The sequence below is a fragment of the Gadus macrocephalus genome, chromosome 10 (genome assembly GCF_031168955.1).
Source record: "Gadus macrocephalus chromosome 10, ASM3116895v1".
NCBI lineage: Eukaryota > Metazoa > Chordata > Actinopteri > Gadiformes > Gadidae > Gadus > Gadus macrocephalus.
The window spans coordinates 20,218,221-20,242,944 of NC_082391.1; the positions used below are offsets into that span (position 1 = coordinate 20,218,221).

The 24,724-nt window shown below is 42.7% G+C and overlaps 4 protein-coding genes across 5 annotated transcripts in view; 3 read left to right on the plus strand and 1 right to left on the minus strand.

Annotated features, from left to right (window-relative positions):
• The first annotated feature begins 6,770 nt into the window (after nucleotides 1–6,770).
• Nucleotides 6,771–9,171, plus strand: rpl26 (ribosomal protein L26). Its single transcript, XM_060063131.1, has 4 exons — nucleotides 6,771–6,871; nucleotides 7,525–7,696; nucleotides 7,790–7,930; nucleotides 9,002–9,171. Exons 2-4 carry the CDS (start codon nucleotides 7,529–7,531, stop codon nucleotides 9,128–9,130), a joined length of 438 nt encoding a protein of 145 aa, XP_059919114.1. The 5' UTR covers nucleotides 6,771–6,871; nucleotides 7,525–7,528; the 3' UTR covers nucleotides 9,131–9,171.
• A 994-nt stretch (nucleotides 9,172–10,165) lies between these two features.
• Nucleotides 10,166–24,724, plus strand: part of atp6v0e1 (ATPase H+ transporting V0 subunit e1) — a 46,615-nt gene continuing 32,056 nt past the window's right edge. The window contains exons 1-4 of one of the 2 annotated variants that reach the window (XM_060063132.1): nucleotides 10,169–10,384; nucleotides 10,858–10,905; nucleotides 11,510–11,623; nucleotides 11,708–12,018. In XM_060063132.1, coding sequence (XP_059919115.1) covers nucleotides 10,281–10,384; nucleotides 10,858–10,905; nucleotides 11,510–11,603 — 246 coding nt within the window. In that variant the 5' untranslated portion in view covers nucleotides 10,169–10,280 and the 3' untranslated portion in view covers nucleotides 11,604–11,623; nucleotides 11,708–12,018. Of the gene's footprint in view, nucleotides 10,385–10,857; nucleotides 10,906–11,509; nucleotides 11,624–11,707; nucleotides 12,019–24,724 lie in introns of those variants that run through there. The other variant, XM_060063133.1, reaches the window with a different exon arrangement.
• LOC132466090 (vesicle transport protein SEC20-like) lies at nucleotides 12,148–15,692 on the plus strand. The gene is made up of 6 exons (XM_060063130.1): nucleotides 12,148–12,264; nucleotides 12,496–12,588; nucleotides 12,674–12,765; nucleotides 12,904–13,005; nucleotides 13,653–13,771; nucleotides 14,649–15,692. The coding sequence occupies exons 1-6, from the start codon at nucleotides 12,148–12,150 to the stop codon at nucleotides 14,843–14,845; spliced, it is 720 nt and encodes a 239-aa protein (XP_059919113.1). The 3' UTR covers nucleotides 14,846–15,692.
• nkx2.5 (NK2 homeobox 5) lies at nucleotides 15,829–18,991 on the minus strand. Its single transcript, XM_060063122.1, has 2 exons — nucleotides 18,497–18,991; nucleotides 15,829–18,150 (listed from the first exon to the last, which is right to left on the minus strand). Exons 1-2 carry the CDS (start codon nucleotides 18,807–18,809, stop codon nucleotides 17,549–17,551), a joined length of 915 nt encoding a protein of 304 aa, XP_059919105.1. The 5' UTR covers nucleotides 18,810–18,991; the 3' UTR covers nucleotides 15,829–17,548.

Sequence of the window (24,724 nt, forward strand, 5' to 3'; positions counted from 1 at the left end):
AACACGCCAATGCTCCATTCGGTGAGTGCCAGACACACAGTGCTGTAATCCTAGGCACCGTAATCAATAGCAAATTGGTTTCATTGACACTACCTTGGAGATTTTATTTGAAGAGCATTGTAAAAACAACAAAGTAGAGTTGACAACTATTCTCCTCTCATGCCATCCAGAATCCACTAAGACGCGCATGCCTGTGCATTGACTTAATCTATACATTGATTTAATTTTTATAAATAATACAGTCTTGCCTGAATACAATCGGTAGCTTTCATTACTTGCGTGTGTGTATAAAGAATAGGGAAAAATATCAAGTACCAGTCCAACATTTTATTTGATACTGTATCAACAGATGTACCCCCCCCCCCACACACACATACACACACACGCACACACACAAACACACACACGCAGACACACACTTAAACACCTGCACACTTCAAACATGATTCTTTGCCATTATCATCCAAACACATGCACAGAGCACTCACTCACTGCAGTGAAAGACAAACATATTGAGTTTGGATCTGATGACCACTCCTTCTAGCCGAGACCTTTCCTATGGAAATGGTTCTCCTCCTTTTGCCTTGACCAACGACACTGGGCCGAAAGTGTTTAGTTTCAGATATAAAACACAAGACCCAAATGAACATGGAGCTGTGGAGGTAAAGGTTGTTAACTTGTATCGTCTCTATGCACTGTTACGTAATGTAACATCATGTAATGCTATGTTATCCAAGGCTCTACGGAGACTGTGTTTCCTCCTCCCTGTGGCTGTCCCATTGTCCCCGAATAAAGGGTTTCCTGATCCCCTTTGGATGAGGGGGGGGGGGTTCCCTAATCTTACCCTGTCTCTAGGGCGGGCGGTTGGAGTGCAGCACCCAGGGAGCTAATGCTGGTGCCTTGCTCACGGGCAAGGCAGGACAGGACAGAGCATGAACCTTATCTAACCTTAAACCCATGTGTTCATCCACGTGTTCATCCACATACAGAAGGACATACAAATGGAGGCTCTCGGGCATGGCCAGGACAGAGCTTCAACCAACCGTACCTCTCCAACGTAAAACACAGCATGACATACAAATATAGGTTTATTATGTAAGACAGTCTATAGAGATAACTCATGACCTTCTCACTGTGAGTAGGCAGCTCTAAGCCTCTATATCCCTCAAAACATGTGTTTTTCTTATTGAGTATGAAGGAATGTTTATCCCAGCGTCGCTACGTGTACACATGGATGTGGATGTGCATGCGTGCAAGTAAGTGTGTGTGTGTGTGTGTGTGTGTGTGTGTGCGTGTGTGTGCGTGTGTTTGTGTATGTGTGTGTGAGGTCATGTGACTGTGTGAAGTGTGTTCTGAGCTGTAAAGAGGATGTCAGTCAGGACTGACAAAGCGGGATGAATGATAACAACATACTCACACACAAACACATTCCTACACACACTCACACACACACACACAGTCCCACACACATACACGTGCGCACACCAAGTTCGTATTATCATCCCTACCCACAACTTTCCAAACAAGTGTCAGGCATACTCAAACTGCCGTCAAGAGAAGCCCTCAGGGCACACACAAACACAAAACCCAACCAGCGTTGCTATGAATATTCTGAACCAAACAATACACACACACACAGACTTCAGAGACAATACACGGCCCATCAAATTCCGAGTGCACTTAAGAACTTACTTATTTAAAGAGGGGAACGTTAAGAAGCATGTATCGTTTAATGGTGAAGTTTTGGTTACCACCCCTATTCTAAGAAAACAAGGTAATGAACAATCCCTTCCAAAGGGATTGTCCTCCTCCCTCCTCTTTGGTCCCTCCTCCTCCCTCCCACTACCCCTCAAACGCAAGAGATACCCCTCACCCCACTTAATATAGCGTGAAGCTTAAGGTCACAGTGAATCTGTGCTAGCATTGTAACATTTTTCTTCATCGAATGATCCAGGAGGTTGGAACCAGCATCACATTTTTCCGCGTGCTTTTGAGTTGATGAACAAAAGGTTACGGTACGCCCTCTGAACAGCACTTTTCCTTCATCCTCTCACGCTGTTCTACGGGCAGACATGGTCGCTGCAGTGACTGCCCCTACCTCTCGTGGTACAAAGCGGTATAATGAGGAGTTACGGTGCCGGTACTAGCTGGCCTAGCTGCACACTAAAAGTAAATATCTCTGTGACACAATTCAAAGACTTTGACATAACACCCAAACTGTTATTCCTTCATGTTCTTTGATAAATGTAGTTTTTTTGGAATGTATTAAACAAAGAATCGTTGCACCGTTAAGTCGTCGCACATAAATGCAGGTTATTTGTGATTTGGTGTGGTGTTCATTTATCAGAGCAGATCCTCCGTGTCGATATGAGGACTGCCACTGCCCCGCTGCACAGCCTGCTCTGGTGATCGATGGCCTCCTCACGTGTGTTGGGAGGGGGAACAAACATTTTTTCTTGAAGAGTAGTGCCACACACACACAAAAACACAGACACAGACACACACACACAGACACACACAAACACACACACGCGCACACACACACACGCACATGCACAAACACATGCACACACACACACACCTGAACACACTAACATTCCACGTGCACATATTCAGGCAACTTTACAAATGAATCCATCAAACGACCAGTGATGGTTGATTCAAAATGTGAAGAGGGGGGGGGGGGGGGGCAGAACAGGAACACATAAAAAGAGAAGTGACTCCTGCACAAAGACACAAACACGCAAACGCACACACGCACACACACATTTACGCTTTCAACCGAAACATCAACACTGATGCCCATGAGACAGAGAGCATACGTATTATTTTGTGAGACCCAAGTGAACAAAATCAACTCACTTCTGTTTCCAACAGCCAGGATAAACAAAAGAACTCCTCACACACGCACAAACACACACACAGTGTGTGTGTGTGTGTGTGTGTGTGTGTGTGTGTGTGTTATATAACTATTTTCCACTAGCATGTTCTTTGCACACTCATCTACACGCCCCCGCGGAGGGCTCAGTCAGCTCAGCTGGAGCAGACATGAATGGTTCCCTCTCCTTTAGAGAGGAAATGAGAGGACAGGGAGACCCTGGGTAAGAACCCCACGCTCTACACTGTACTCTACTGACCCTGGCTCAGAACCACACGCTCTACATCCTACGCCACACCCATTCCAATGTGTGTGTGTGTGTGTGTGTGTGTGTGTGTGTGTGTGTGTGTGTGTGTGTGTGTGTGTGTGTGTGTGTGTGTGTGTGTGTGTGTGTGTGTGTGTGTGTGTGTGTGTGTGTGCGTGCGTGCGTGTGTGTGTGCGTGCGTGTGTGTGTCTTTCTGTCTGTCTTTTTGTGTGTGCATGTGTGTGGGTGTGGTTATTTGTTTGTGTCTTTGGTTATGTGCGTGTGGGTGTCTTTCGGTCTGTCTGTCTGTCTGTCTGTCTGTCTGTCTGTCTGTCTGTGTTAATGTGGGTATGTTTGTGTATGTGTGTGTGTGCATGTGTGCGTGTTTTTGTCTTTGTGCACCGACTCCACATGCAAATGTATACATGTAAACACAAGCTATATAGATTCAAGATACACATGCACATACACTCTAACACACACACACACACACGCACACACACACACACACACACACACACACACACACACACGCACACACACACACACACACATACACACACACACACACACACACACACACACACACACACACACACACGCACACACACACACACACACACACACACACACACACACACACACACACACACACACACACACACACGCACACACACACACAGAAACACCAACACACAGAAACACATGGGTGCACATGAGAGAGATGGGATGGCTCATGTCATCATGTCCTACAAATCCCAGCCCAAGGTCATATCCGTGTCATCCAAGCACACTGCTGGCCTCCAGCACAGATTCCACACAGAACACACTTGTGTGCTCGACCACACTCTCTTTAAGTCTCTCTGTCTTAACGATATATATATATAAAAATATATATTTATGTAACCATATAATGGAGTGGTTAAATTAGCACAAGTGCTCTGTTTCAACAATGTCCCAGGATACACGCATAGTTCACCCTTTTATACATGATTAACAAGAAAAATAACGCTAACCAGTACAAAAGAAAGAAAAACACTCCAAAAACGACAAACGTAGCTGTAAGTGGTAGAAACCCACCTTCATCGTCCTTCATGACATTCATTGAATAAACTTTCAACAGCAAGAGCATTCCATGCATGTCAGTGATGTGTACAAGTAAATGGCTGTTCTACCTGAATGTGTATGTGTTGTGGGAAGAAAGAGCAGATATACAGATATACTGGTCGTGTATCTCTCCCAGATGCACTGGGAGGGACACAGAAAAAGGAAATGAATTAGCTGGCATAACACAATGATACAAACGATGCTCTTTCCACATTAGTACGACTGGCTTTGGTTCCAGCTAGGCCTGGCTGCCTCTCAATGAGCAAGTGAATGAGTGAGGGAATGAGTGAATGGTGAATACAGGGGAGGGAGAAAGGAACGAAGGAAGGAACGAAGGAAGGAAGGGGGAGGGTTGGAGGGAAGCACTGAGTGAGTGAATGAAAGAGGGTGAAAGAGAGGGAGGAAGGCATAAAGTGAGCGATGCATGAGTGATGGAGTTATAAAGCACTTGAATGAATTTATGCTTACTTGAATGAAATTTCCGACATGCATAGACACTGAGGGGGCTCTTCTCTTACCATCTCTATATAGGTCATGTCCATGAGCTGTGAAGGGCCTTTACCCCCCCCCCCCCCCCCCCACCCATCACCACCCGTAGATACACAGCTATCCCTCCGAGTGCCAGAGGCCCTTTGAGCCATGGCCACAGCACGAGCAGGAAGAGGGGCATCCATGGTGGGCTAAATAATGCAGAAGCTCAGACTCTCTAGAAAAAACACTGGTTGTTCAAATGCCCTGATCACAGCTCTGTCTGGAGTAAACTACCCTCGTAACTCCATGACATTGTGGAACTTTGTATTAAAACTATTACTTTAAAACCGGAAACATTCCTATGCTTGAATGATTATGACTAATTTGGTACAGGCCGAAGCTTCCCTTGCTCTTAAGGAAACGCCACATTTTGAATTAAATCATGCAGAAGTTTCATTTAGCTCAAACATCTTGAAAAAATGACCTATGTATAATGTACTATAAATGCATGGCAATGGCAAGTAGAAAATAGTTACCTACTACTAAAATAGTAATAGCTACATTTATGGAGGAGAAACTATATTACAATAGAATAGATGGCAATAAATTGGAATATAGGTTTGGGTTATCTTACTAATGGTAACACTCCTTTAAAGATTGAACGTACTTGTTTGCAACGCTCATTAAATACGTATGGCAGAAGTCCGGCATTTCAAGGATTCCCTCACAGATTGCCTCCGCAACCAAGCCTAAACACATACTGTACAGTGCGCGTCACATGCTTTGGATAAGTCAGGTGTTTCCTATCACCTTCTGGTCTGTTAGACATCCAAGTAAGAATTCCGCCCATAACTTTATAATATATGGAGAATATACAGTGGGACACATGAGGCAGAAAACAGAATATTATAACTTAGATCCACAATTAAATGTCTTGGACTGTCATCTTTCATAGATGTTGTTATAAGCATCTTAACACCGTCCGCATGCCTCTGTCTTCCCCGATGATAAAAACAGACACACAAACAGACACACAAACACACACACACACACACACACACACACACACACACACACACACACACACACACACACACACACACACACACACACACACACAAACAGGCAGCCCCTTGACAGCCCCTCTGTGTCCCACCCTACCTTCGGTGTGGCAAGTGGAAGACAGGATGGTGCTTGGGGGACGAAAGAGGTACGGCAGATATCGGGAAAAACATTTCATCTTCTTCTCAGGCTCTTTCCGCTGGACGAATCGTTGTGTTGATGGCTCCACATCCGCACTGCCGCGACAGCTAGATAAGACCGGGGGTGAGGGAGGAAAGGCTCCCCGAGCTCAGTGCAGGGGGGTATGACAACATCACTTTCAGCCAGCCAGACAGTGCAGGCAGCAGCAGGCTCCGTCAACTGCGCGCTGGGGAGGAAACAGCGCACCGTGTGAAAGCTCCTCTCACCGCTTGGTGGTCGCTTGGATAGGAGCAAATAGTGCAACAAGGGTCTAACCACCTCAGCATGAATGAAAATAGCCTATGATGGGTGTTCTTCTGCTGAACAACACAGATATTTGTCCTTAAAAATATTTGGCTTACACACACCTACTGGCCTCAAAAGGCCTACAACATTTAGGAATATAGCTGTTTCAACTATGTCTAGTCTGATAGAATAAGACTAGTCATGAAAAATATAAAACTTTACAAGTGACCAGGTTATGGATTTTACCTGCTTTATGGCGCCATCTAGTGACTTGTTTTAAAACGATGAAGAGGATATTTCACCAATAGTTTGGATAAACGCATCCACACAACCCTTTATAAAGAAATATTACGTTATAAGAGGAGAAAATGTAATATCCAATACATATTTTAACAGACATTATTGATCATTGACCTACTATCTAAATGCAATAACATGGTGAAATACATCGACACATCCATGTTAACATTTAGTCATGTGTAACCCTTCTAATTATTTCAAATGATTTCCAATTTGTCCTAAAATATGATACTAATTTTTGTTTTCAGAAATGAATATTGTGTATTGGCAACATTTGTCTTCTCGTTATTTTATGCTTCTCGCGAGAGTTGTGTGTGAACTAATGCAAGCGGAAGTACTATCGAATTCTCTTTTCCGCCGGCCATTGAGGAGTGAACGCCAGGGTAAGGATTCCTGGCTGACAATCTTAACAAAGTTATCACCATCCATCCTTTACTTTGCCTAAAAGTGTTCCCCCCTCACCTCGTAAACACGATCTTTGTACTACCATCGTCTTAAAATGACCTATATTGTGTAAAATGTACAATGTATTGGTATAATACCCCCGATTATCTGAATGCACCTACCATGTATGCACAGGCGCACGTTGATAGAGAAAAAATTAAACGTTACAGAAGGTTAAACTAGCGGTAAACTGTCGTATGATTCTGATATGGTTGGTAGTTGTAAATGGATCGGAACCTGTGCAATTCACAACAAACTGTACCATCGGAGATTGTTATGCCTCTATGCTATCCTTAGCCTGCTAGCTAACGCTTGCTAGTAGTCCAATGCAATACCTTCGCATTCGTTGTCAATAATGCATCTTGTATAAAGCGGAAAATGGTCTCATTGAAATGGCTGGGGTTCTTGTGATACGTGATCACGGATTGTGTTTAAGATGAACGGTTTTCTGGGAATGGAGGTCTTGAAGTGAAGGTTTTGCCTTCTGGCTCTATCTGCTTGCATGCTGGATAGGGCAGCTTCTATAAGGGATACATGTGAATGAATTTAAAGTTTATCTTTTTCTTCAACAACTTTTTCTATTTGTTCACAGCATCATGAAGTTGAATCCATTTTTGACATCTTCTCGGCGCAAGAACCGCAAGAGGCACTTCAATGCCCCCTCCCACATCAGGAGAAAGATCATGTCCTCCCCCCTCTCCAAGGAGCTCCGTCAAAAATACAACGTGAGGTCCATGCCCATCCGCAAAGATGACGAAGTCCAGGTATGTTCTCCTACGTTGGTAATTGGGGGACGTGTGTCGAATTTTCCTCGGACTTCCTGACCGTTATATTTACATTATGGTTTCTTCAAACAGGTTGTCCGTGGACACTACAAAGGCCAGCAGATCGGCAAAGTAGTGCAGGTCTACAGGAAGAAGTACGTCATCTACATTGAGCGCGTGCAGAGAGAAAAGGCTAACGGAACCACAGTCCATGTCGGCATTCACTCCAGCAAGGTGAGGTCTTCATGGAGTGCGCTGTACACTCAGCAGGTTGATGTTGTGACAGTGCCTACGGTGTAACCAGCTTGCCTCAAGTGCTTGTCTATCATGCTGCAACTTGGGAGTCATTAAACCTATCCCTTTTCAGTTGGAATATAAACATTCCTTTATTTACTGACCAGAGCTTACATTTTTCTGTCCCATTACATTTTTCATAGGATATTTTCCAATGTCACTCATAGTGACTTGGCACTTTCCTGGTATACCTCCAACAAAGTCGTTCTACAGAACATTTTCCTGGTTGACACTTGACTGGGGTTGATTCTTTTTAATGAATGCAAGAGAAAAGTTGTATTTCCAGCCTTCAAATGTCTGAGCTTAATTTGACCTATTCTACCTATCCCACACAGCATAGTAATTAGTCTTGTCAAATTTAATATTATCGTTATGTCATTGGACATTTCTTAGATGATTTTGGGTGAATCGATGGACCTTTATCAGTGCATTCCTGTTGGATTTTATCGTTGACTAAGCTAGTGTTTTAAGTTACCCTTTCAGTGATTGTGTTGCAAGGGATGCTCCTGTCAGCGATTTTCCCGTTAGTAGAATTGTTTTGAAGCTACATTTTCACTATTCTCCATCACCCTGCTCCCTTTGGTTCAGTTGCTGTTTATGTCAACGGAAGATGATAAAGTCTGATTTGCACGTTGGTGCTGTTCTGTTAACATTCAGTTCAGTTTTGTTTGGCACAAACTGTTCTTCCACCATGGTATCTTGTTCCCCATGTCTATTGGACAGGTTGTAGCTTTTGCCATTTCTCCTCACGGTTTACCTAAAGCTTTTTTGTAAAGTTGGGTGGTGTAAACAGTTGAGTCCAATCTTGTGTCCAGACAGCTGGCCTGTGTCCATTATACTCATAGTTATTAACAACATCTAACTATTGAAGTAGTCTGCTGACTGCCATTCAACTATACCACTGACGTTTTGAATTTACTTCCACGTAGCAATATCCTCTGGACGAGGATATCCATTGAAAGCATACTGAATCTCGGGATGTTGTATTAATACTAAATTTCTCTTTACCAGGTTGTGATCACCAGGCTAAAGCTGGACAAGGACCGCAAGAAGATCCTGGAGCGCAAGGCCAAGTCTCGCGCTGATGGGAAGGAGAAGGGCAAATACAAGGAGGAGACCATTGAGAAGATGCAGGAGTAACAAGACCTTTTGCCTACAAAATAAACTGTTGTATAAATGGACTTCAAGTTTGTCAGCCTCAATTTTCTTTCTTTATAATGGTTTGTAGGTTTTGATAGTCAGTTTGAGGATTTTAAATACTGGTTTTAAATGCCATTTCGTAACATTTTAGGCTCAATGTTTGTTTAGGTATAATGCAAGCACTGCATACAGCTTGCATTTTAATTGTGAAATAACTTGACACAGGATACTAATGCATTTCTTCAATGCAGTCACTTGTAATTGTCTTAAGGGAAAACTAATGGCTTATGGCTTGATTCCAAATACTAAAATATCAGACTGTCAAGACTTGGTCTAAAACTTTTAACTTACAAAGGGAGGGAATCTAGGATTACTGTTTTGCCTACAACAGGGGGGATTATTATCGGATGCTACCTCAATAATTGTATACTTTCATGAGCAGATAACATCCTTTTTAAAGGTAAATAGAAACCCCCTTTAATGGAGAACACTTAAAACCATGCAATATGTGCACGAAATGGATTTGAGCACAGGTGGGCCACCTGTTGGCCTGGGGATTTCTGCCGGACCCAGCTCGACGGTCGGTCGTCCGCCGGGGGCCGCCCAATAATGTTTCCCTCCTTTAATCGCGAAACATCTCAAGGTGATGGAGCACCGCTATGAACGTCTCCCTATTACAGCTCCTTCCTCCAGCCGTATGAACAAGGCTTTCCCCGCGTCTTGTTCCTCGGGGCCAAAGCACGAAGTTCCCTTGGTCTGACTCCTTCGCCAGCTATTTGAGAGCGTCTGATCCGTCAGGCATTCCGGTGTAGACTATAGCCAACCTCCACTGGATAGGTGAACGAAACACGGTGTAACTGTTTACAGAGTTTTGATAAAATATATATACATATATTTTCCCCTTTTAAACCTTAAAAGAAAATTGTATGCTTAAACAGATTGGTATCAAGTACTATTCCGACTTAATATTATTCGAACCTATCCAGGGGAACGCCTCCAGACGCGTGACTCCCAATTCGTGTTCCTCCTCAACTCTGGTCATGTGATGTGCTGTGGAGTTTTGTCGTCGTTCATTTCCTTGCCGTCAACTTCTGCACCCACTTCAATTACAAAGTTTTTACCTTGCCTATTTGTTTATACTTAAGGAACTATGGCCGAACTATCTTTCACGATCTCCATAATCGTGATGACGGCCTTCTGGGGTCTTGTTGGCATTGTTATCCCATTCTTTATTCCTAAAGGACCCAACAAAGGGTGAGTTTGTTAGCTTCACCGGCTAAATATACCTAGCCGGTTAGAAAGAGTTGTATACCTTGGTAAATTACATCTATTTGGATATATTAAATATACTTTTAAAGAGTAGACTTTTTTCTCTACTTTAAATTACAGTTCACTTTCATATTTTTTTTTTTACAGTTACTGTCGCTTCAGTGCTAATAACTTGGAGAAGTGCTGTCAGGCAGGCTCAAATAGACATGAGTGAAGCTATTCTTTAAATACATCTTGTATTTAATTTATGCAGTATAATCCCTACGATCGTGTACTTAGTAATGCGCTCTAACGTACACTAGAGCACACTAACAATTTGCTTTCTTTGGAGTATTTTCGACTGTGGATAACTTCCCTTTTCTGCATGTGTCACTCAATCTTTGGTTGTATCATATGATCTGGGAGAAATTATGCCACTGAAGGTTGACCATTCCTTTCCCATATGTTTCTTATTGCAGTGTGATTGTAACCATGCTGGTAATGACAGCCGTATGTTGCTACCTGTTGTAAGTATTTCCAACCTGTAGCATGTGATGTTGTTCACTCGAAGTGAGGTTTCAATGGATGATTAGAAAACGTTTTTTTATTTGAAGTAAAATGTACACACATTTGCAAAAAAAATCTTAATAGTCCAACGGCAACAGATGAAAACTTGACAGCCTGTCTACGAAAGCTTGTTACGTTTGAAAAGCGATGTTTGCTCACAGTTTACCGTCTTAAAACTGTTTTGTGTATCGAATCGATTGTGATTAGATATGATGAATAAAAAATATAAATAGAATATATGGCTCATCCCTCTTGGCACATTTCTAAATTTCTACCTAATGGTTTACAATTTCACACGATTCAGTTAACGACAGAGTCAAGTTACATTTCAAAGGACGCTAGAGGGCAGTAGAGACGAGAAGTAATGTCGCCGAGTGCCTCTCTTTTACCATCCTGTGATAACCCGTTAATACCTAATACCACATTTTATAAGCCAAAACATTAGATTAGAATTATAATGATCACGAAAAGCTGCTAGAATTAAAAAAGGTATTTCTTTTTCATTTTTAGTTGATGACTTTCAGAATACTCTTGATTGGTTTGCATTAATTGTGATCCCTCCAGTTGGTTGATAGCCATTCTGGCCCAGCTGAATCCACTGGCCGGACCAGCCCTATCCAATGAAACCATCTGGTACCTCCGCTACCACTGGGACTAGAACATCGATAAAACAAAAAAGTATTTAACTTTGTAGTTTGAATTGCACACACTATCTGCTCTGGCATGTTATATATTTATGTAACTGATATTTTGTGTGTGCAGACTATAGACTTCTCAACGATGGACCCAAGTTGATGCTGTACACCAATGGAGAACATGCCTTTCACTCCTCATTGACCAATTGGGCTACTTGTTAATCTGCATTCAAATGTGTGCCTTACTGTTTGTGGCAGTGGTGTCTTGGAAAAAAGATTCCAAAAGGATTGTGGACAATTACAATAACTTAAGAGTATTTTTCCTTACAATGGGTTGTCCATTTTGATGTTTCTTCAGAGTTGTCTCTGTTTGTGTTGTATTTGTAAGTGATGTATATATGCTTAAAATGAAATAATAAATTATCAGATGTAGTGCGATTGTGTGTCAGGTGTTGCTAAGACAATCTAAAAGGGTAAAGTTCTCTTGTCTTGAGTTGAACTAAAGCAAAATGTTTAGGAAGCGAATCAAAGATTTAGTTCATGAGTCAAATCTGATCAGCGGGCTTCATGCTTGCCGTAGTCGCAGCGGCACCACCGGCCAACATGGCGTGCTTGGATGTACACGTCCGAATATGCGAACAAGAAATACTTAAATATGATTTGGAAATAAAGGCCCTCGTCCAGGTAAGAACATTATGTCATTGCTATCTAAGTATCATCATATAATACGCAATGACCGTTTAATTTGTCATTTGTGTACCGCTCGTTAATCGTGGACAGGAGACATGTTCAAAAATGGCAAGTATTTCCGCCGATGTGTTCACATTTGATTGTGCTGAGGTGATAACTTGTTTTTGGACGAGCTGTTGACTGTTATTCCGTTGCCAGAGTCACATCTGTTAAATATTCGACTAGGATGTAAGGGAGTGTACGGGACCTCAAAGCACACTGACAGAACTCAATTCAAAAGTGATAGAGAGTTTCCAGAACCTCAGGCTGCGGATACAGGTAACGTGCATTATGAATATTTATTCTATCTAAAGCGAAAGTACACAACCACAGACGCTTGAACTTGGGTGGTGTTTTGCCACAGGATCTAGAGCAAATGGGCTTGGAGCAGGACAAGGAGTCTGATAAGCAGGCTTTAATGCAGCAGGTAGAGGGTCATCGAAAACAGATGATCAGGTAAAGTGTATCTCGATTAGTATAGGGTTGAGTTCATCAATATAATATGGTTTAGCAATTAATCTATTTGTCGATTAGGCCTAAGTCGTTTATGCAGAAGGTATTTGTCACTCATTTGTTGCTTTATGATTTTTGTAGTAACCAAATTGCTTGGAGAAAAGCAAACCTGACCAGTAAAATGTCAATCGATGCCCTGGAAAAGGAGGCTCTGCTTAATGGAGACGATGCTTTGAGGAAAAGGTGAGCTTCCATTTCGAGGGTCTAGGTCACATCATACAAAAATGTTGCCATAGTAACTTAGTCATTTAAGACCCGATTAGATTTGATTCAATGAAAACCAAACATCAAAACCACATTTAAACCTTTGTGCAAATTTAAATGCACAAAGGTTTAAATCATGGGTTGAGATGTAAATGACAATATTTTCCTTCATTAAAATGCCCTTTATAGGTATTACGGGTAGTAGTGTAATCCTGTCCACTATATAATAACGTTCAGGCAAAAGTATTTTATGAGCCTTAAGTTATTGATGAACTAATCATTAATACCAACTGGTAGGCTGATCAATCGTTCATACATCTGGGTGGAGACTCTCATTTGATGTCCCTAGAGGGTCGATTTTGTCTTGGCTTGTAATGCCTAATAAACATCATACCTTGTGGTCCAATATGAACCCTTTAAGATTGTCATAAACATCTACAAATCTGTATTCGTATTTTGTTAATGAATAGTTCATCGTTAACTAAAGGCTTATAAATGAGTTATGACTAAACGCTATTATGAAACGTAACTGACCAGTATTCCTTTAGGTGTTCACTTAATGGAAAAATACAGGTACCCCTATGACGTTATTGAATAGATTTGTTCGTCTTCCCTTTCCTTACCAGGAAGAAGACCAAGGGGGACCTGACTCAGACCTCCAGTGACATCACAGAGAGCCTGATGAGCATGAGTCGTATGATGGCACAGCAGGTGGAGCAGAGTGAGGACACCATGACAACACTGGGTGAGTTGGTTTCTGCTAACCTAATTATACAACAAATCTGGGAGGAGCCAGAGGTACAACAACATCAGGTTACGTTCTTAAAGTGTGAAGTCCAAAGTTCAAAATGATAAAGCGCAAACAGCGCCGCCTATGGGCCAAATACAGTTATGACTAGCAAAGCTGTGTGCTTTGTGTACTGTCCCCATCTGTTAAACGGGTTGGGTTCAGCTGGCTGAGGTCATCCGCTGGATGATCAAGGGTATTTCTCGCCGTGCTTCACAACTGCTGCAATACAATACGTGAGGGAAACTGGGCTTTTCCAAGTACCACAAGAGCTTATTTTGGAGAGGACGGCATCAGACCAAGGCACAATCTCGTGAAGGGCTTTAAACTATAAGGGGAAGGATAGCATAGTGTCTTTGAATATGACTATGGGATGTACCCCAACAGTCTACCAGTAGGCCTCCTTGACAATCCCCCATTCCAGCTACAGATGATTATCTAAAATTCACTCTTTGGCTAAAAGTCTCTGCTAAAGGCTTGGTAACAGACACAATTTATTTCATCTAGATTCAGAGCTTCATTGTTTTAAAGGATGATCAGATAAGAAAATACAGGATTCTATCAAATCTGAATTACATTTGATATAGGTAAAAAAAATAACGTGGGCGTAACAGCAGCAACACAATAAAACAAAATATGAGTAAGTAATAATAACTAATGGCCATATAACAATGAAAAAGCCAGTTATTTTAATCAGGTGAAATATTGAAAATGATACCAGCCTATTCGACTACAATTCTCCTCCGTTGCTTTGAGAAGGCAGTGCCTCTTTTGCAAGCGTGAGCAACCAAACCCAAACGCTGACCGGCAGAGACGATGTGTGTGTCCCTCGCAGCCACGTCCTCCAAGTCGGTCCAGGAGACCAACGAGGAGTTCAAGGCCATGACAGGCACCATCCAGCTGGGCAGGAAGCTTATCACCAAGTACAACCGTCGGGAGCTCACCGACAAGCTGCTCATCTTCCTGGCCCTGGCCCTCTTCTTCTCCACCGTGCTCTACATCGTCAAGAAGAGACTCTTCCCCTTCCTGTAGGAGACCACCATGGAAAGCCCCCTCTCCCCACACTCCAAACGCTTTAATATCTCCTCCCATCTGAAGTCGAATACTCGAATACTGCTGCTAGCGAGCCGACTCTGTGCATGGCATTGTGGATGTTGTGCTCTGCTGTACTGCCTGTGGTGCTGTTTAGGTGTACTCCGTAGGATATCTATTGATCAATCAAACTCCGGTAACCCATTGCCTCAAAAAAGCAAGCACTGATTGCACACTGGTTCACTAAGGTTTTAGTGTTCTCCGCAAATATTCCAGTAGCAGGAAGTGAGCTGTAGTTCTCTCTATTATTTTGGTGATGCTGTGCATTGCCGTGAATGAGGGCCAATGTCAGTAGAGTTAGCTGGTTTTAAAATATATCTATTTTAATATATTTTAATATTATTAATATTCCACCTCTTTTCCTTCTATTGCCCAAAGCTGGATAAGGAAAAGCTTAAAGGTTAACCATATCATTTCTTTATTCCATTTTTTGTCAATCCCTTCTCTCCCTGGTTACTAACGTTAGAATAATCCGAAAATAAATACTATTTTATTTTAACACACTTATATTGAGTGTCTTTAATTGAAAATCTCTGGGTGAATTCACTATTTAAAATCCCAACAGTGATTGTTTGCACTGTAATCATCCTGTAATTTGACGTTACATTTAGTTAACCAATTTGAAGAAATGACTTATTTTTGAGAATTGGAGCTTTACATTGTTTAATAATCATCCCAATGTTTATTTATATATCATATCCCCTGTTTGCAATGGAATTGTTATCATATAACCTGCAGTATTTGTAAGGCTTACATGGACCAATAAACCATACCAGTGTACTACCAACTCCATCTTGTAGTGTGCTGTTTAATGCCGTTGTCCATACAGCAAAGTGAAAACGGTTATAGGAACCACAGTGGCAGTAACCTATGCATGGTCGCAATGGTACCATGCCTCCCTGCCCTTCTGCAGATAACAACAGGAAAAGCTGATTAATCATGTGTGTGTGTGTCTGTGTGTGTGTGGGGGGAGAGATATTTTTAGGTTTGTGTGACTGCTATCTGTCTTTGCCTTTTCAACACCTAATAGGAGCAAGTCTATAATGACCTTACAGCCTTCAGATGTAATTGATGTAACCCATTGTTGTTGTTTTTTTTTAAATGAACAATTACAGTATTTGGACCTGAAACCCAATGCTGTTGTTGATATACCTGCATGTTTACCAATGGGACAATACCTAGGCTGGATTGGCTAAGCCTTAGGGGATGGCTAAACAGCTCTTGTCTGTTTAAAGTGGTGGCAATTGGCTTGTTCATGTAGAGTAGACACACTCTGCTAGACTCTTGTCTGTATGTAAAGCAAATTGGACTATTCAGGCATGTAGCAAAGTGATCACGTCAATCAAACGCCCATATTCTTGCTCTGGAGATTTAATTTGAAGAAAAGTTTGACTAGTAGGAGTTTATTAGAAGAGAAGTAATTGTGATGTTCTGGGCACTTGTTTCTATTAACATATTTATTGTATCAACAGCAATATATTGTTTATCTTCCTTCTGAGAAATGTACTTCTGTATATCACTTTGGATAAAAACGTCTGCTAAGTTATTGAGCTTTAGCATTTTGTTTGAGTTTGATGTTTACCAAAGGACAATATAAAAAGGTTTTTTTATTCCTAAGCCCACAAAAAAATGTAATACATCAATAGTTATAGGGCCTGACAGAAAAAGTTTTAAAAAGTAAATGCAAGTTATTAATAGGATGAAGAAAGTTATTTTTTATTGATCAAATCTTTTACATGTCGATGTCAATCTTGCACTTATTATATTCTATAATAATATAAACTGAAACAATAGATATTGGCATGGAAAAAAAATTCTCTATTCTCTATTCTCTAACCTTTATTAAAACTTTTAAAACCACTCCGGAAACGGATTACAGTTTTCCGGGTCAAAATCCATTTCAACACAAACCTGGACACTGAACGTATGCGCCAATGTCAATTCTAAAAGGAAAACATTTAGTACCGCATTGAGGCCCAAATGCATACGTGCCGACGATCCAGATATTTGTAAACTTTAGTAACCTTTTAGCCCCATCTGAGCAAGTTGAAGGAAGTTGGGTAACAGCCACTTCAACGCTTTAACCCGAGACTAACCATATGGGATTTTACGACATGTAATTGAATTAGGCCTTAAGGTATTATAAGCTATAGCCTCCTACCCAAAACGTATATAGTGCCTATGTTAGTTAAATTAGTTATGGGCCTATTTATTGATAATTATTATATAACCCTTGGTGTGTGTAGGCTATATGACAACAATACAAAGTCATTTTTAGGCCTACACATTAAAAAAAAGGCTCTAAGACTTTTTTTTAAGTCGAATTGTGGAATTATTTTCTTAGACATGACCTAATACATTCCTGGCCTTTTCTTAAAAACGAAGTGTAAATGGCGTCGGGAAATTAATGTGGCTCTTTTCTTAAAAAAATAAATGTTAATTCCATCATCAAACACAATTCATTCAACACAATTGTACAACTACATAAATCTAAAATATGCAGGTTTACTGGAGAAAAAACACCAATCAGGCCTACCTTTTAAAGTTCTAACAAACACTGTTCTGAAGGACATAAATATATAAATCACACATGCATTTGGCAAATGAATCGGATCATTGAAATAGATTATATTGTGCTCATATTTACCATGTCCTAATGCCATGTAACGATGGCACTCCGTTACTGGTTGAAAAGGTATTTTGAGCATTATTCAGCTCCCCAAAGTTCAGGTAACCCCCGTTACCGGAGGACCCCTGAATGGTTTGCATTGTGGCTGCTGGGTGGTTGTACCCATAGTTTGAGTTGCAGCCCGGGTTCGGGTAATTCGTGAACGTGGGATAGTTGGTGTAACTGAAATGATTCATGCCCATATTGTACGACGTGTTGTAGTTGACCGTGTCTGCCAGGCACGATTTACCGTCCCGAACCAACACTGGGACCGAGATCCTCCTCGGCGGAGGCAGACCCACTAGCTCCAGACTCTGGTCCTGCCTCTGACGCTTGCATTTGTACCTTCGGTTCTGGAACCAGATCTTGACCTGCGTTGGGGTGAGTTTGAGCAGCCCGGCCAGATGGTCTCTCTCGGGGGCGGACAGGTACTTCTGTTGCTTGAAGCGCCGCTCCAGCTCGTAGACCTGCGCCTGGGAGAAGAGCACCCTGGGCTTTCTCCGCTTCCTCAGCTTAGGGTGCTCAGCCTCCTCTTGGGTCTTTCGTATGTCCGCCGCGGCATCTAGAGAAGTGAGGTCTTAAGCACAGAAAAAGAAACGAAATGCACGCGTCAAAACCATTGTTATGCAATAACTCAGGAGACATGGTTTTATTCCGGTATTTTTATGCATTAATTACAGCGGCCTACTTTGATGTGGCCTTCTTTAGACAGCTCGTCGATGATGGACCTCGATAATCAGCGTGTTTTTTTTTGGTTAATTAAAATATGCTATCGATAATTCTTCCTGTGTATTTGCATCGGATCGTTAAGTAATTGATGGAAAAAATAGCATAAATATGGTATTTTACTCAAGGACAGATTAAAATGAGAATATGTGGCCTCATTGCCTCTTTTCCTTTATAGATTATAATGGTTGACTCACCTCTGTGCTTTTGCTTGAAATAGTTCGATTTCCCATCTTTGTCCATTTCTTTCAACGATTTCCCATAAAAAGAAACCACATTCAGTGCGTTGCTTCGGCTGACTTTGGGGTCTTCTCCGAACACCGAGGCTCCGGACGGAACCTCCAGGAGGGACTCCTGCTTGAAGCGGGACAGCATGCAGGACGTGGTCGGCAGGGCGCAATCCATCCGAGACGATATGATGTCCATGGAAGCCATGTCCCCATGACTCTGCTCCAAGTTTAATATGTCCTTCACAGAGAAGGGGGTGGACGTGCTGGTGTTAGAAAACATTGCCGACAACTATTAACCTCATATGGAGGCAACCCAAGACTTTCTGTAAACTCTCTGGATTAATCTAATATTTATTGAAACAAACGTGTTAGTTTGTTATAGCGGGATGATCTCGAGTGAAGTGTGCATTTCAAATGTCAACTTAGTCTCCTAACTTTTTTTTTCCGGGCCTCCCTTTTTCACGGTGACGCAGAAGAGATGAAGGAGGGGGGGGGGGGGGGCAGTTGGGACGTCCTGGAGCCACTGGTGCAGGCACGTCTGGTGACGTTGAACGCTGCTTCAGCCAACGTGAATGGGCCTACCACTCTATCTATTTAATGTGTGTCGCTTACACACACAATCCCCAGCCTTGCGGCAAATGTTTCGTACAGTTCTACATTTTAACATTAACACTTTCAATAAGAAAGTGTTAATGTTAAAATTGCTCTGTGTGTGTGTGTGTGTGTGTGTGTGTGTGTGTGCGTGTGCGTGTGTGCGTGCGTGTGCGTGCGTGCGTGAGAGAGAATGTGTGTGTGCATGTGAGAAGAGAAATAGCGTGTGTGTGTGTGTGTGTGTGTGTGTGTGTGTGTGTGTGTGTGTGTGTGTGTGTGTGTGTGTGTGTGTGTGTGTGTGTGTGTGTGTGTGTGTGTGTGTGTGTGTGTTGTGTCGGTGTCAAGCGGCCTCCGATATTTGATGGGCGGGAAATGGGGTAGACGAGCATCAGCGCGAGAAGGAGACAACAGGTTGGTCTCTGAACACGGAACCTGAAACCAGGAGCAACACAGTCGGCCGTCTGCCTGCGAGAGATCCTGGTGCCACTGGCCGGCTTATCAGGACGTGATAACAGATGACAACAAACCCCCACCTCCCCACCCACGCTGCAGGCCCCGACACTTTCCGACTTTTCATTTTCAATATCCTTATTTGTTTTCCCCACATGGCTGACGCTTTGGTTTTAGGCCTATTGAAATTATTCCAATACATTTGGATTATGGTTATTATTATGTCTAAGTTGTTTGTTTAGTTGTTATTAATGACGCACAGGTGCAATAACAAGCACATGGATTTGAAAAACTATTTAATGCGTAATTACCCATTTCCAACAGTGCCGTACGTCTGCTTTCACTGTGTTGGCACTAAAGCCAGTAATGCCTGTGGAGACGGGCCACTGGAGACAGACAGTATTATCATTTGTTTTATCTCCAGGGTTTAGCACAGCCACGGGCTAAATGGGTCGCCTGTCTCCGACTCGGCGATGGTGTTTATAGTTTTAAAGACTATTTGCGCGCCTTGTGAACTGATAAATGGCCGGGAAATGTTTTAGGCGGAGCAGCAAGAGTCAACACCAGCCTGTCTTTAGCGGCAATAATTGGAGAAATAAAGTAAACGAAGATGGTAAGCACGAGAAAATGTATTGCGTTTGAGAGTTTCTCTTGCGGCTCGTATACACGCGTGCAAAGAAAGCTAGGTCAGGGGGTCAGGTTTCAGCCTTAAAACGACACTCTCTTACCAATGCCCAAGACAGTTTTAGGCTTTAGATAACTTATTTCAGACTGATTCAAAGTAGGCCTATATCAAAAGGTTTTACTCGTAGTGGCTATTTCTTGCACACTGTAAATATAACGTGACAGGTCTAGAAACATGTGTTCCACATCCCTAATGCTCTGAGCTGCTCCGGCTCCTCGTCCCCTTTGACCCGTCTCTCTGCAGCACATCGCCAACTCAGATAAAGCGATAGATAAGGTTGCTTAAAAACTTCCGCTACATCGCGGGGATGTGTCCGAACGGAGTGTGTGTGTGTGTGTGTGTGTGTGTGTGTGTGTGTGTGTGTGTGTGTGTGTGTGTGTGTGTGTGTGTGTGTGTGTGTGTGTGTGTGTGTGTGTGTGTGTGTGTGTGTGCGTGTGTGTCTGCGTGTGTGTTTGTACTTGTGAGTGTGCCACACACACATTCTGTCTAGTGAGGAAGACGTCCACTTGAAATGGGCTGGTGTTTTGGGTCCTAGGGGCCAAAGGTTGTTTAAACCCATTAGCTCTTTGGTAATTGTTCCTATTAAGATAAACTCGGCTGATTAAGATAGAGACCGTCGAAGTGGATTCAAGTCAATACAGAAAATATAATGTGGCCTTTGCGTTGTTTGTTGCGTTGCGCGTAAAGATTATCAGCCTATTAAAATGTTACTATTGAGTGATGGTTATTATTTTTCGTTGTTGTGCACATTATTAAACAGAATGTATGTGCATACAAAAATGTACATAAAATGTAATTTCTAGTCTCTCTTTTGCCTCTGGATATATTCGTCCATCCATTGGAATAAGCCTTCTAAAAGTATTTTGGCTGATTGACAATGAATAGGATTGAAATGTCTATTTTACATGCCTACTTTTTCCACGGATGATTTGAATGGATTCTTTTTTACTTTCTATTTTTTGACTCTTAGTGAATAGGCCTATAGGCCTACTGTATATTATTTGTATGAATATTGTTATGATAAGAAAACGAATCCATTTGTTTCAGCATCTAGGCCTAAGAATTATGAAAGGGATGTGTCAAAAATATATGTAGCTACTTACTTTTTTATTATCTAACTTTCGCCATTTTGAATAGAAAATATAGGCCTATTATTATTTAAATCTCGCTAAAATGATTGCGTTATCGCTCATGAGGTCGTGCCCTCCTTAAACGCGACTTGCTCTCGTCTATTCTCAGCATATCAGAGTTGCGGCAATTCAAACCTCCACCTGTTTTTATTTTGAAGTGGTCTCCCTCATTTGAACGGTCATGTTCTATCCCCATAGGCCTTCGCGTATTGGTTAGTGGCAGACACGGTCCACTTAATGCCGGGTCCAAGGCTTGGCCATGGAAACCCTACTCCCAATACGTCACGCCTGCATTTATCAGATAGACCAATATACAATTCTTAACCAGAGATTGAAATATCATCAAGGCTATAGTTATGTTGGAAGGAGGAAATAGTTTGGCAATGATTCGTTCCATCCCATCCAACATTCAGTAGTAATCTTTGAGCTACACCGCCTCCTAGTGGATGCTCCTTTTTTTTTTTGTATTTTTTGGTATGCTACTTCTTCCGTAGTGGCGATCGTGCGTTTGGGTGGTCTAAATAAGTTGTGTGATATAACTATGCGATATTGAAAGCATTCCCAGCCACCAACCGGGTGAACTGAATTTAGGTGATTTACGGATTCGTGGTAAGGGTATATACAATGAAACGGCAGCCGTGTCAAGTGCCATCTGTCTGCGCATCGTTTGTCTTCATCTTCTGGGATGGTTGTGCAGCACGGAACAGCAGGAGCATCCTTTAGGCCAACCCCCGGTGGCGCTCGACAGACTCCCACTCCCATGGGAGCAGTCAAATCAACGCCCTGGTTCATGTTCTTAGGCTTGGCAAGGTATCACACGAAGAGCCGCGGGGTTCAAGGTGATGTGAGAACCCCCGGGGGCGTGTTTAGACCGCTGCCCTTCGGCTGATGGGCCATGCGGCCTGCTTTAGTTTTGTCTACAAATCCCTACAGCTGATGTTTGAAGTTAACGGAGATGTTGCTCTATTTCTTTTCTTTTTTTTTCTCTACTATTTTTTATCCCTGTAAACAGAGTTCAGCGGACAGATGTGTAGGCCTATATATGATGCAGTCAAACAAGTGTGTGCAATTAAGTCAGATTTAAATAATCAGGCCTACTGTTTGTTTAGTCATTAGCAGACAGTGCATTTGTTTGGTACATATGCATCATTCATTAGCTGGTAGGGTAAAGGCATCTCAAGGACTGCTGACTGGGGTTTGAACCCTTAACCTTTGAGCAGAGCTGGGCCTAAAGCGGTCAGCATACTTTTGGTAAATAAGTGATACTACTGCTTTTCTACACATTTCAATGTTTATATATAAAAAATGTTTTATGAATTACTTGCTGTTTGGACAAGTCATGTACGGATAAGTGCTATTGAGTTTAAAATTAAGTAGTTTAATATTCTGATTGACCAGGTGATGGCAGCATCACTCAACAGTGTAGGCCTACTTGTAATCACAAATTCTACTGTCTGTCTGTCCGTCTGTCTGTCTGTCTGTCTGTCTGTGTCTGTCTGTCTGTATCTCTGTTCCTTTATTCCTTTATCCTTTATTTTGCGACAGTAATGTGTTGTATAACTGAACTCTAAGTATTTAATATTTATAATCTGCACAGAACTCAAGCCTGGTTATGTATTTTATTTTCCAAAGTCTACCTTCAAAACTACTTCTTAAAACAATTGTATAATTTGTGTTGTTGAATTGATCTATTCTGTTTCTCTACGGCTTTCTCTTGTTTCCGGAAGTGTTCCAATAATAAGAATCCAATAAATAATTTTCGATAGTTTCTGAATATCTCATAAACTACGGGCTAAGCTCGCCCTGTATAGTACGCTGGTACGTCCTAGTTGTAAGGTGTAAATCTTCCAGCCTTCTTGCGGCCTTTAACAGAGGCACGCCCCCAATTGGTCGGTCCCACTCGCTATTCTGAAAGTAGAGGGAGTTCAGTGAGGCCGACTGCACGACTCGACAACAAAAATGCCTACGACCGTAAAGAGATGTATTTTCTTTGTATTTGTATCACGTTGGTCATTTTAATATAGATTTTAAATCCCCTACACTCTTGATTGAATTAGTACTTTATTCCAGTTACCAATTTTGCATTGCACAGTCTTGCTGTCCGTGCAATGCAATGTCAAGTTTTGTTGTTTGTTTTCGATCTGGTTTGCTAAAGAGGCTAATGTAGCTAACAATAACGATGGCTAGGCAATGAGAAACGGGAACGCTATAAGTGCTGCAAGCCACGAAATGATGTCACGTTCTCGCCAGAGCAGGTCGGACGTACCGGCAGCATACCATACAAATGGATAGCACCATCAGTCTGGGGTTCCAACACCTCTGCGACATGAGTGCACTCAAGATAACTGTACCACGGATGTTTAGACCAGTATCCCCTGTTTCTCCGGGGGGCTGCGTGTGTCTCTGGCTATGGCCACTGGCCAGTCGTGTCTATGTGTCCCTGAGGTTATACGATGTCTCGGTCTGGCCTAGCACCTCCACGCGATGGACCTGCGTCACAAACGCTTCACGGAGCCTTCATTCAGCCAATTCCCCCCCCCCCCCCCCCTCCCGACACCCCCCTTATCCCGGCGGCCCAGTGTGCATGAATGCTGGCTGGCTGGCGCTCTCCTCTCAGGCAGCAGCACATTGGACTGTAGGCCTGAGGGAGGAGAGAGGAGTGAGGTAAGGGCTACGGCCATCAGGCGTAATGATGCCGGTTGTAATGAGCTCTTCTGGACAAACCTGATTGGCGCGCGGTGCCAACGGATGATTCATCGTGACAAAGACTGAGAGGATGGAAAAGGGCTGCTGGGAGTCTGGGACACCCGCGTTCTCCGGTGCACGTCTCTGTCGGTGGATGACGTGCGTCGACGTCGGATCGCGCGAGAGCACACGCACACAGGCTCGCACGCACACGCACGCACTCGGACCAAGACCAACGTACACAGTGCAAGTTCCTTCGAGCAGCGACGCAATTCCACTAAGTCTCAGATATTGTCTCCGCCAAATCGATATTCAGCCTCTCGTCCAGAATCGAGTCACAATTCCAGAGAAACTGAGGCACTCCAGTGACCTCTGACCTTGAACGGTCCTTGAACCGATAGCACGAAACGCCAAACCATGCTAATCGATAGCCCCCTCTATCTCTTTATCTCTTCCTCTCCTCACCCTTCACTCTCCTCTCTCTTACCCCCCAATCTATCACTCCCCCTTTACCTCTCTCTCACCTCTCTATCTCGTTCTGTCTCACCTTTCCCCTCTCTCTCTCACCCTCTCTATCTCGTTCTGTCTCACCTTTCCCCTCTCTCTCTGTCTCTCTCTCTCTGTCTCACCCTCTCCCGATCCCTCCCTCTCCCC

Excerpts from the sequence above, each read along its gene's own strand:
- rpl26 (XM_060063131.1), top strand. The coding sequence starts at position 7,529 with ATGAAGTTGAATCCATTTTTGACATCTTCTCGGCGCAAGAACCGCAAG. Across the intron at positions 7,697-7,789 it reads GCAAAGATGACGAAGTCCAG|GTTGTCCGTGGACACTACAA; the intron begins GTATGTTCTCCT and ends TTCTTCAAACAG. Across the intron at positions 7,931-9,001 it reads TCGGCATTCACTCCAGCAAG|GTTGTGATCACCAGGCTAAA; the intron begins GTGAGGTCTTCA and ends TCTCTTTACCAG.
- LOC132466090 (XM_060063130.1), top strand. The coding sequence starts at position 12,148 with ATGCTTGCCGTAGTCGCAGCGGCACCACCGGCCAACATGGCGTGCTTG. Across the intron at positions 12,589-12,673 it reads ACCTCAGGCTGCGGATACAG|GATCTAGAGCAAATGGGCTT; the intron begins GTAACGTGCATT and ends GTTTTGCCACAG. Across the intron at positions 13,006-13,652 it reads GACGATGCTTTGAGGAAAAG|GAAGAAGACCAAGGGGGACC; the intron begins GTGAGCTTCCAT and ends TTTCCTTACCAG.
- nkx2.5 (XM_060063122.1), bottom strand. The coding sequence starts at position 18,809 with ATGTTTTCTAACACCAGCACGTCCACCCCCTTCTCTGTGAAGGACATA. Across the intron at positions 18,151-18,496 it reads TTTCAAGCAAAAGCACAGAG|ACCTCACTTCTCTAGATGCC; the intron begins GTGAGTCAACCA and ends TCTGTGCTTAAG.